Source organism: Acipenser ruthenus, chromosome 2, assembly GCF_902713425.1.
Source record: "Acipenser ruthenus chromosome 2, fAciRut3.2 maternal haplotype, whole genome shotgun sequence".
NCBI lineage: Eukaryota > Metazoa > Chordata > Actinopteri > Acipenseriformes > Acipenseridae > Acipenser > Acipenser ruthenus.
In genome coordinates this window covers 34,127,370-34,140,166 of record NC_081190.1, presented here as the reverse complement: position 1 = coordinate 34,140,166, position 12,797 = coordinate 34,127,370, and the positions used below count along the sequence as shown (strand labels likewise).

General features: G+C 36.4%; 1 protein-coding gene across 1 annotated transcript in view; it reads right to left on the bottom strand.

Moving 5' to 3' along the window:
* Nucleotides 1–12,797, bottom strand: part of LOC117409410 (exosome RNA helicase MTR4) — a 58,694-nt gene that overhangs the window by 25,876 nt on the left and 20,021 nt on the right. The window contains exons 16-18 of the mRNA XM_058994672.1: nt 10,729–10,879; nt 2,763–2,935; nt 1,807–1,875 (exon numbers count right to left, since the gene is read on the bottom strand). Of these exons, the coding sequence (XP_058850655.1) occupies nt 1,807–1,875; nt 2,763–2,935; nt 10,729–10,879 (393 nt within the window). The remainder of the gene's footprint in view (nt 1–1,806; nt 1,876–2,762; nt 2,936–10,728; nt 10,880–12,797) is intronic.

Sequence of the window (12,797 nt, the reverse complement as noted above, 5' to 3'; positions counted from 1 at the left end):
CCTGCTGCTCAAAGATTGTGATAATTGTAATGCCCGGTTAACTAGCTGACAGACTTTCTAAACAGTTGTAACAAATAAACATTTGAAAACTAACCCACGAACAGTAGATTGATATTAGAGGCGCACCAACTTTGTCAATTAGAGGGAGCATACCCTGAGAATTTTTGGGAAAGTAACCCTTGCTACTTACACATATTTGCAAAAGGGCAGTAAAGAGTTGTGTGGGGGGAAAAAAAATGTATATAGGTGAACTAAACTAAAAATACAAAACAAATTTACAACAATATTATTTTAATATCTGTTCTAGGTCACAGGAGAGAGGTGATGATTGGTTCTGGCAGCACTATATAATTGTATTTGACTAAAATGAACCATGCATCAAGTTCAAGAAATGTAATATTCTTTAAAATAGGAGAAAGAGTCTTCTGTTGAACTTGCACCTATCCATGGCTTGAAATCCAACAGGTATTTATTTAGCAGCTGGTTTGATTTATGTTTCAAAACCCTTGTGTCAGTTGCAGTCAATACACCAGTGTCAGGTAATGAATCCTACACGCAGAAAACCAACATCAAGCCAACTCAGAGTAAAATCTAGTGCTGTTGACTTAGACCCCACTGAGGATAACCAAATGCAGACCCAACATATATTGCAAAAAAAAAAAAAAAAAAAAATTACACATCTACGTGTAAGAATTCTTTAACATACTATCAGTATTTATGTTTGTGTTCCCTATGAAGCCCAGTGGTAAGTGCCCTGTGCTGCAGAGGGAAAGACACTTAGTTTCCACCCTGCCTCCAATATGCACATAAACCAGCTTTGGCATGTTGCCATTTCATTACCACATTCAAGTTCTTAGGATTTAAATCTGCAAAAAAGACATTAAAAAGGACCGATCCTTCCGTCATCTTGTGGCATAAATACAAACAATTCCGTTGTACATAATTTCCAACATTTCCACAGACAGATAGACAAATCTAAAAAAAACTGCCTACTTGCAGATCATCTTATTTGCATCCATTATGGAGCTCAGGCAGAAAGAAAATATATATAATTTCAAACTCAAAACAAAAAAATAAAATACAAAAAGTGGCCCCTGTCAGTCTGAATCCTATTAAATTCCATTATCAATTTTAATTGATCAGATACATTGACTAATCACCAATTAAAAATCAGATTGATAACCTTGCCGTAGGAGGCTGCAAATGTCCAAAGATATAGAAGGTCAGATAACTAACCATGAAATGAGTTTATTACTGATATGTTGAATCATAAAGCACCCACATCCCATATGGGAAAATGTAGTGCTTGAAACGACATCAGAAAGTCAAAATTGATATGTGAAAAAGATCCGCAAAAAATAGAAATGGCCAGATGTTAAAACAAGGTTCATATTTAGTGGGCACAACAGGTAATGGAACTTGACTGAAATAATCTTAGAATACAGGTACAGTATCTAGCAAAAACAAGACTCTACGCCAGTGTGTGGTCTGCATATCAGACCACACATCACTGATACAGTCTGAGGTTAAAACTGGTGGTGAAATTACAAAACAGGTAAAAAAAAAAAAGTTTAACTAAGTCACAAAAGCTCCAATGCAAAACGATTGAAACCCATACCATAAAACTGTAGGATAAAAGTTAATGATAAATTCTCAAACCTGTTCTTATGCAGTTAATTCAATATATTTTTCATAATTAATTCACCAATACTGCCGACAAGCATATCTCAGAGCATTAATAATGACATCTCAGAATTTAAGATCAACAAATGAAAACTGAAAATGTTGCATTTGAGGCACAATTACCTTCACATTTGATTTCCTGGAGAAGTTTACAACCACTCCCCAACCAAAGTCATCTTCATCATTTTTTACCTGAGAAAATAAAAAGGATGACAGAATTATAATAAAATTCAAAATAAATTAAAAAGCTGACAAACCACAAGTGGGACCGAAATATAATTGGGGTTGAATTTATGGCTGGGGCGATGCCTAATGTTTCACTATCGACATATCGTTCTACAAAAAAGTAGATGCATCGATGTTATGAAAGGGTAACCCTGCCCCCCCCCCCCCCCCCAAAAAAAAAAAACGCAGTAACACATGTGGAGCTGTGGATTACTGTGTAACATTGCAAGTAACGCTTTCAAAACTATTATGCATATTAAATTGATTAGAGTAATTACAAAATATATTATTTATTTTTGTTACCTTATTTGTTTGTACTAGTTGGGGGTCAAAGCAAAATCCAAAAATAAACAAGTAGAACAGTTGTTTATATGCATACCAAATTTTAAAACCCGACATGGAACATGCCTTAAGTACTGGAGTTGTACACCCCTAGGCTAGTGCCTTCCTCAGAGTCTCTTACAATCATCCGAAACACTAAAGGGCTGCACTTCAAAATACTAAAAGAAAGTTAAATTCAATGACAAACATTGACAAGAAGTCTTTTTCAATGTCTAGTGAAAAAGGACTAGCTGATTGAAAGTCGCCTTCTGTGTCACAGGCTTAATATGGATATGCTGTGAAGCATAGCATGCAAATTCAACCTTTTACAGAGGGGATTCAAATTGAGTTGTTTATCTTGCTCACCATTAATCTTTGATGCACATAATATTTTACATGTGATCTGTATTGGAATGTGATAACTGGAGAAAATGTACTTCATCAAGCAACATATTGGATTGTGGGGTGGGGGCAGGGCTTAGGATCAGTGTAAATGAACCAATATGAAAAAAAAGAAAAGCTTAAGAATGTACCTTGGCTAGTCTTCCAGGCTGCAGGAAAGGCAAACAGTATTTTGGTTTGTGAACGTATTCCTCAATCTCCTTTCCGAGTTTAGCCAGCTGCTGTCGGATTTTGTAGTAGGTGACCACGCTTTCTTCATTGGGGATTTCAATTTCATTGTATTGCTCTTCTAGTTTCTTCACCCCTGTAGAAAAAAAAGAAAGTTATGCAATTTATGTCAGAACATAAATTTCCCTAGCTGAAGCTCCCTTCCCCCACTGGAATAATAAAAAGTGTACAGAACCAAGGTCATTACTGTGTTTCTTTGGTAAACTCTAGGAATTAGTAATAGGGTAGTAAGAGTATTTATGAATTTTCCTGAAGGTGAACCCTCTAGAAACATTCCTCCTACAGTACATCACGGTGAGTCACTTTGCCTACAGTTAATTATTAGTACAGATTCTCACTTGTGACCTCGTAGGCGAGAGTGTATTATGAACTAAGCCAACAATGCTTTTCCCTGGTTTAAGTTTTCTATCCGTTACAAATCACTCAACCTCAAGATGGTCCTTCTGTGTGTACCTTTTCATTTTTTCCACTGAAAGTCTGTAACTTATTTATCTTTGTCTCTTTCCTGACATTTATGCACATTGGAGAATGTTGAAACAATAGCCGCCAACACACACACCCAGAACGAGTGTGTGTGTGTGTGTGTGTGTGTAAGCCACAAGTACATTTAAGCAATTACACCAGACTCTCCCCACTGACACGCTGTACTGTTTATTTGTTTACTGTAGTGACAATACTATTAGCATAGTTTCTTTCCAACTCTTATGCAAATCGTTGTTAGTACCTGAAAAATATCTAATTGGTCCCATTAATCCTTTTTACCAAGGATGTGATACCATAGTGGGAGGGTGTTCTATCAAAGATCTAACTTGAGTCATAGTTCTTACTGGCTCTTTATTAATGTGTCTACTAAAGGGAATCAATCATTCTACAATTAGGTCATAACTAGAGCCCTGTTTTTTTCGCAAAATACGAAATAACACTAAATGCAACATATAAAAATGAAATAACTAAAATTTATAAAGCAAACATAGAATAACATTTTCAAATTGGGAGGTTTATATAAAAAACACTTTAAATAAATACTTGTAATCGTAGTTGTCAAGGCTCAGCCATTACCATAGATGCTGTCTGAAGGGAAAGGGAAGCTCTGTCTAGAACTTGCGCAAATGTATAATTTGGAGTGAGAATTGTGATAGAAGAGAAGAGACGTTTCTAAAATACCTAAACCATGCATAACAATTAAACGACGCTACAAAGAATTAGCATGAGGAGATGTTTGCAGCTGACGGTGACAAAATAATGATGTGCAGATTTTGCAACTGTCGGCTGGAATGGGAGTCGAAAGATACCATTATTTAGCATTAGCGGTTGATTCCTTTTGGGAAAAATATGGCTTGCTTGGTTGTATTTTGTATTTGTATGCTAAATGTTATTTCAAATGGTGCAAACTTTGCACCTGAGCAAATGCCATTTTGGTTTTGAATGAATTTGAATAAATGAATCTGCTTAGTGTTTAAATTAGGGCTGCAACAAAGGGTACATCTTGACCTTCGAAGGTTCGTAACACATTACCAAAGGAATAATATGAACTTACGCTTGTCAAATGACCCCAGAGATTGGTTGTGCCTCGATGATATATCACTTGCACAGTTTGCATTCAACTTTTGTTTCGGTCATCTGGGCATTTAACAAAAAAATCCCAGAACAGCAGAGGAGAATGTTGAAGCAATAGCTGAAGCAAATTTTTTTTTTTTGTTTGTTTGTTTGTTTTTTAAACCCTACATGAAGACGTTACACACTATTGTTATGCTTGTGTGTTATATATATTAGTGCTGCTGTATTTACTCCTACATTAGTATCAGTACGTAGTGCTGTGTACCTACGGTATTCTTTTTTTGTTTGGGTTCCATAAACTTTACAGTAGAATATTGGTATGCTCCAGTGTAACTGTATTAAATACATTTTATTCAAGTGTATTTAACACATTTTCTTTCTATTTGTAATGTTTTGACATACTGTGCTTTGGAAAAAAATGTATGTTTCATTATAGAGAGCGCTGCTTATGAGGGCGGCGTGTATTACAAATATGGTATCCAAGTGCAGCACTTATTCAACGGCAGCGGTAATTCGGTATGTATATAGTTAATAAAAATAAAAAAAAAGGATTCCAACACCAGTTACACCGGTAGGCATATCTCGGATAAAAAAATGGCAGCACCTATGACAGCTTAAGCATGGTACCTTAAAACATCCTCTTGCATTCAGAGGAACTATAGTTTCCATGGTTTGCTCCAGTTTCTATTGCTTTCTTTATTTTTTGTTTAACAAATATACACACACTCGTATTTCATCAGTGACAGAGACTTGGTTTCTGTAATATGTCATTAACACTTTGGTGAAGGGAAACCACTGGTACAGTGTTTGGAGCCAACTAATTAATCTACAATGCATTACAATGTAATCAAAACATGAAAACCAGTTGATGTATACCATCTGTCTGAATGTGTATGGATTAGATACTGTAAAAGCAAACTCTTACATACTATAGCACAGAACAGGCAGTTGGACAGAGATGAGGGAATTAAGCTGAAAGTTGAATGATAGTGAAACAAATATTTAACAAATTTTGGTGCAAAAAATGATAGATATGATCTATAGCAGTGGTCTGCAGAAAGGACACAATTACGGAAAGGAAGCAGCAGCATAGTTTATACATCCCATTGCAAACCTAAAATTTGAGACCCTAAAACTTCAGCTACAGAAGCAGGAAGAACATGCATACATGGAGACTATCTCCAAGTTAAAAAAAAAAAAAAAAGTCTATAAACTCTCCATCATATGAAGTTTTGGATTGTCTACGATGTATTATTGACTAGGGAGTTTGTGTATTGCTCTCGTACACTGAAACACAGCAGCTTGTAAAGTAAGATATAACACACGACGGTGTGCGTTGCATTAACATACAGCTGTAGTTGGGTTTAACCAACAAAGCAGTATGTTAATGCAACACAATCCACAAGCCCTGGAGTGTAATCCCGCTTATAAAACGGATACAATAAAAAAAAAAAGGGTATTTATCATTCCGCATTGGAGAAAAAAAAATAGTATCTCGAACAAGATTCTATTTGTTGTAAATATTAAACTGGAGGTTTTCAACATTTCTACTTATTGTAATTAATTAAAATGAATGAAGCCTCTGTGCTGGTCTCAATCGCTCCATAAACAGAGCTGACATAACCTGAATCTTAGCCTTGTTAGTGACTAAGCATTTAAAGTGTATTTTTGTTGATAAGATACAGAAAAAGAGGCAAGACAAACTTCACGATCCACGCACTACTGCTGCTGACCTGGAGAAGCTAAAACAAAAATAGATTACTGACATTTTTAATTGGAATTGATATTGATTGGTCAATTCTGGAATTGAAAAAAATATCAGTTACGGAATTGGAATTGACATTTTGAAAGGAATGGAATTTATCAATGCCATTTCAATTCCACCCATTTTTGTACAAATAAGTTTCACTGAATTACTTGAAAACACATCAGTTTCACCCATTTTCATATCAATATTAATTGTGCTGAATTGGATAAATGTATATTTAATTTACAGTTTATATATTCATTATAAAGTAATGCATGACTGTTACATTTGCAAAGTGTTGTGCATTTTGATAAGGTTTAAATGTCATGGTATACCTGGTGACGTCTGGCTTAATAGTGTCAAGTTAACACATCTGAATGTATACTTAACACAATCCCCAGAAACAACAGGTGTCATGACTGATAAGCAGATTTCAGCTTGAGTTGCCACTAAGAAGATGAGCTTCAGGTGGATGGATCACTTATAGCCACTATATAAACCTTGCTCATGGCATTTTGGCCTATATCTTTATTACCTGCCAATGTGACAACTGCTTGCAAGTACTTCCGAGTTAAACCATATTATCAGTAAATTTCACTAGTATAATAGTAGTCTAGACAAAGTGGCTCAATGTCTAGGAAGATTTCAGTCTTCGATCACTTTGATGAGCCAAGTGCAAGCGGTACAGTGGGGAACCATTGTGCTACATGTAAGCATCGCAGTACATCTGTCTCTGGTTTGACCAAGGCAACCTCCAACTTCAGAAGGCACCTTCAAGTAAGTATACGGTGTCAATTAATATCAGTCAGGTTTTGAGACAGATAAAATTAAATGAATAAAATGAATAAAGAATGTTCAGCTTATAATAAAAAGTTTTCTATTTTGCATTTTCAGAGAAAGCAACCAGAGGTCCTGAAGGAGCTTGAGGCCACCATCATGCCTATCCAATCTGACTAGACCACAGTGGATAGCTTCATGCCTGACCCTCAACCCAAGTGGATGGCCACAGATTCTCGCCAAATTAAGCTGACTGACAGCATCATTAGCTTCATAGCTAATGATCTCATGCCCCTGTCTATCGTAGGGATGTCATGGTATCATATTTTTACGGTATGGTAACCGTCAAAAAATATACCGTGGTTATCGTCGTACCGCGGTACAATATCATTTTTTTGTAATCCATTTTTAAATGGCTATTTAAAGAAATACACAAGTCAATTCATTTTTTAACAAGAAAAATAACTAAAAATTTTAAAGTTTTAAAACAAATACAACACACTGGTAGATTCATAGCTCCGAATGTGGGGCTACCTCATGGATGTATTATAACTTCACAGATTACTTATTCACATAAATCATTGTCTGCTGTAATTATCAATTACCCCCCCTCTCGGCAAATTCATGTTAATGAAAAGTAAAACTAGAACCGTTCCTTAAAACTACAATTTTTTAAATAACTTTCCTCACAGAAACAGGCCCACCCATCGCATTAAAACAAAGAAAGTTAAGTCTACGGTTAGTATTTCAGTGATTTTTTTTGTGTGCAATCAAATTTGGTTTGGAAGCAAAAAGTTTAAATAAGTCAATAAGCAAATTGCCCTTCTCTATTTCCATAACCATTCCCTACTCTCTAGTGTCATAAACCAATCTGTCCAAAGCACCGTTAATATTTTCCTCTACATTCCCCAACAGCCCAGAGGCTGAGATGCAAATACGATTCAGCAATACAAATTCATTGTAACATTATTCATAATTTACTGACAACTCTTAACATTTAAAAAGACTCAGCATTAACCTTACCATTTCAAATAGTATGGTAACACCACTCAGCTATTCCCTTGGTATTGACTACTTTGTTAGCAGTCCAAATGAGCCTGCTTTTAAATAAAATCAACATTTATCTTTTCATAATTACATCAGACACCCGGATACCTTTTTTCCTCCAAATGTTTCCTTTTATGCTTTCACAGTTTCCATTTCAGTTTTCTGTTCATTTCCAAGAAGACGCTAAAAGCAAGCACTCACTAAAAGCTCTCAAAAGTATTCACCCTCCTTGGACTTTTCCACATTTTATTGTGTTACAACATGGAATCAAAATGGATTTAAAATTAGGAGTTTTTGCCACTGATCAACACAAAAAAAGTCCATAATGTCAAAGTGAAAAATAAAATCTACAAATTGTTCTAAATTAATTACAAATACAAAACAGAAAATAATTGATTGCATAAGTATTCACCCCCTTGAGTCAATATTTGGTAGAGGCACCTTTGGCAGCAATTACAGTCATGAGTCTATTTGGATAAGTCTCTACCAGCTTTGCACATCTGGACACTGCAATTTTTGCCAATTCTTCTTTGCAAAATTGCTCAAGCTTCGTCAAGTTGGATGGGGACCTTTGGTGAACAGCAATTTTCAACTCTTTCCACATATTCTCAATTGGATTGAGGTCCGGGCTTTGACTGAGCCACTCCAGGACATTGACCTTTTTGTTTTTAAGCCACTCCAGTGTGGCTTTGGCTGTATGTTTGAGGTCATTGTCCTGCTGGAAGATGAATCTTCTCCCAAGTCCCAGGTCTCTTGCAGACTTCAGCAGGTTTTCCTCTAGGATTTCTCTGTACTTTGCTGCATCCATTTTGCCCTCTATCTTCACAAGCTTCCCAGGCCATGATGCAGAGAAGCATCCCCATAGCATGATGCTGCCACCACCATGCTTCACGGTAGGAATGGTGTTCTCAGGATGATGTGCGGTGTTAGGCTTGCGCCAAACATAGCGCTTAGCGTTGAGGCCAAAAGCTCTATTTTGGTCTCATCAGACCATAGAATCCTCTTCCATTTGGTCTCAGAGTCTCCCACATGCCTTCTGGCAAACTCTAGCCGAGATCTGAGTTTTTTTCAACAATGGCTTTCTTCTTTCCACTCTCCCATAAAGGCCAGTTTTGTGAAGCACCCAGGCTATTGTTGCTGTATGCACAGTGTCTCCCAGCTCAGCCGTGGAAGACCAACTCCTTTAGAGTTGCCATAGGCCTTTGGTGGCCTCCCTGACTAGTGCCCTTCTTGCCCGGATACTCAGTTTTTGAGGGTGGCCTGTTCTAGACAGATTCACAGTTGTTCTATATTCTCTCCATTTCTTAATAATAGACTTTACTGTGCTCCGGGGGATATTCAATGCCTTGGAAATGTTCTTATATCCTACCCGATTGGTGCTTTTGAAGAACCTTATTCCGGATTTGCTTTGAATGTTCCTTCGTCTTCATGATGTAGTTTTTGTTAGGAAATGTACTAACCAACTGTGGGACCTCCCAGAGACAGGTGTATTTAACCTGAAATCATGTGAAACACCTTAACCCTTTGCAGTCCATTTATTAAGTGTGCGTCAGGTCCAATTTATTTTCACACGCGCAGTTAATTTTAGACGTGCTGTTTAAAAGCATTTTTTTTTTCACAGTCAAACGGGTTTAAAAGGCCCTGAATATCAACAAAGCACTCACTAGGCATCTCCAGCCCCGCCCCACCCTTTCATTCGCTATCGCCTTCACATATGCTAAGAAATAAATAATAATAAAAATAATAATAATAATAATAGTCGTACATACCGATCTCCTGATCACTCGTTTCTTCACCAAACTCCTCAATAATGCAAACCAAGTCATTAATTTATTACTATAACATCTCAAAAAAGCTCTGCAAATGTCCGTGATAGTCTCTGTGCGCTGATACAGTAACATCCAGCTTGTTTCCTTATGACCGCCCATATGGGATGCCAATGGCAAGTATGACTATTCATGAAATACGCTTTTTATTTTTTTTATTTTTGTTCGGCTTGTCTCGGCTCCTGTCGCTCCCACTCGGCCATTGAATGGTTTTCTCGGCTTTTTCCGGAGAAAAACCGACTAGAAACCCATTTTTTGCATTTTTTGATGATGTCGGACAGGGTCCGACAATGGACCGGATGGGAATTATTGCAATGTCCGACCAGGTCCGACAATGGACCGCAAAGGGTTGATTGCACACAGATGGACTCCATTCAACTAGTTATGTGACTTCTAAAGACAATTGGTTGCACCAGAGCTTATTTAGGTGTGTCATAGCAAAGGGGGTGAATACTTATGCAATCAATTATTTTCTGTTTTATATTTGTAAATAATTTAGAACAATTTGTAGATTTTATTTTTCACGTTGACATTATGGACTTTTTTTGTGTTGATCGGTGGCAGAAACTCCTAATTAAATCCATTTTGATACCATGTTGTAACACAATAAAATGTGGAAAAGGGGGGTGAGTACTTCTGAGCGCCACTGTAGATGCAGTACTTTCAATTTACAAAACGTTATTGTATTTTAAAAAGTAAAATACTAACAAACCTCATATCTTTCTGCAGTTTTCAGCAAAACCTTGCTCCTTTCATGGAGTGGAGGACAGGAGCTATGCCACTTACACAGCCCATCCATAGTTGTGTTTTTTTTTTTGTTTTTTGTTTTTTTGCAACCCCTAATGACCTTTAAATTACAATATAATGAAAACTGTGCATTCAGCCATTCGGCTGTTACTTAAGGCTGATACTTACTCTCCACTACTCCTGGGACGGCTCTGTAATGCTGAAACTGATAGAAAGACTTTTCCAACATGTATTCAGGGTTAATCTCTTCAACACGCAGCAAGTTTAACACCATGTTATAGGTCAAATGGAAAGCACTGTTGAGAGGATCAGCAGAACCCTAGAAAACAAACACATTGCAATCATCTGAAAACATGCACACTTTATATAACATGACAGTTGTATTGGAAGTATTACAGGTTGTATTTTTGGTATCTTTAAGCAGCCATAGAAAAACATATTTGTGGTAAGAGAGGTGTGTCTGCAATTAAACATTATATAGATTTAACTTTAAACTTCACATTTTTAAAACCACCCAAGGTTTACAGTAGAGCAGCTAGTAGCAGCGATTATGTATGCACCACATGTGGAAACCTCTGTCTGTAAAACATTGGCACCACACTGCATTTATACCAACACCAACATTTTCCATGAAATAAATAAAAAATACCCTTTTTGTGGAACCCTCCTACACAATTTTATAGCTAGGAAAGAAAAGCCCATCCAAACTTGGAATGTTCTAATATTTTGGCTTTAACCATTTGACTACAAAGCCTATATATATATATATATATATATATATATATATATATATATATATATATATATATATATATAGAGGCTGATTTACAAAAATTAAATACAATTTTGAAGACTATATGGAACAATTTAAAAAGCAGAAATGTTTTGCTATATAGAAAGAGTGCTATTATAATAATGAAATAAGTACAGGATATATAACCGCCATGGGACTTTCACTCATACTGCCAAACCACATTTTTTTTCAACATTGTCCCACCACCCTTGTAGATCTCCAAGGGGATGAACTTTGACTTCTGTCCTTGCAAGGAATTCAAATGAAGCATAAAGTCCTTCCTCGAGCACACAAACACATTCCTAAATACTGATCAAGTGTTGAATCATTTCAAAACGGCTATGGGAGATTCGGCAAACTTGAAAACATTGAATGAGCGGATGTTTTAAGTGCCTGGAGCAGGAAACATTGCTTTAACACCTGGAGATTTATAAACAGCTCAAATACTATATGCACCACATACAGAAGAAACAAATGTGGCAAGCTAAGAAGACAGATGAATAATTATAAAACCTATTTTTTTTTTCCTTTTGGAATTGATAAGTAGCAAAGTGGCATCTTTAATTTAAGCTGCTTATATAAAATGTTAAATGTGCTAAATATGATGAATTTCAATGACATTCTGAGGGCGGGACACTACTTGTGGTGCTACTTGTAGTTGCTACTATTAGGTTCTAATGGGGACGTGATCATTTAATTAAGAATGTTAAGGAGTTACATTATAAATTTAGTTAGTAATGCAACTCCTTTATAGAGAGGAGCAACAGTGTACACAGCAAAGTTTAAAAAAAAAAAAAGTTATACTACGATGAGAGATCTTGTTTCTTTTTTCCTTCATTAATCTGGACTGGTTCCAGCTTGTGCTCAATGTTTGTATCTTGATACCAGAGCTTACAGGAGTCCACTGCCAGCTCCCCTTCCAAGGGTGCCTTCCGCTAAGTTCACCAGAGGCACCACAAAGTCTGCAGATCTCACGCACACACTTCATTATGAAATGAGTCACAAACAAAAGCTCAGGCAACACCAACTACTTTTTCTCTTGCAAGAAAACAAACATGTATGTATTACATGCACATAATTCCATAAACAGCTGTGTGTAGGTTTGCACTGTAACATGATGCATGTAGCATAACTTAATTCGCATAGTTTTTGCTTCACAAGCAAGGGATTTGGAGGCAGTTTTGGTTTAATAATCAGAGTAAGGGTCTTAAGCAGAAGATCCTGGGCTCAAATCCCTGCTCAGACAATAACTAAACTATCTCTGCACCCCAATACCCTCAACTTCTGTGCTTTAAAAGGTCTGTAGTGCAGTAGATTAGATAGCCAAAGGGGCCAGGATTCTGTGCTACTTCTATGACTCCTTAATAAGGAGTAAATAATTATTATTATTTATTTATTTATTTTTAATTGCTGCATCAATGATGGTCAGCTACAATCTTAAAAT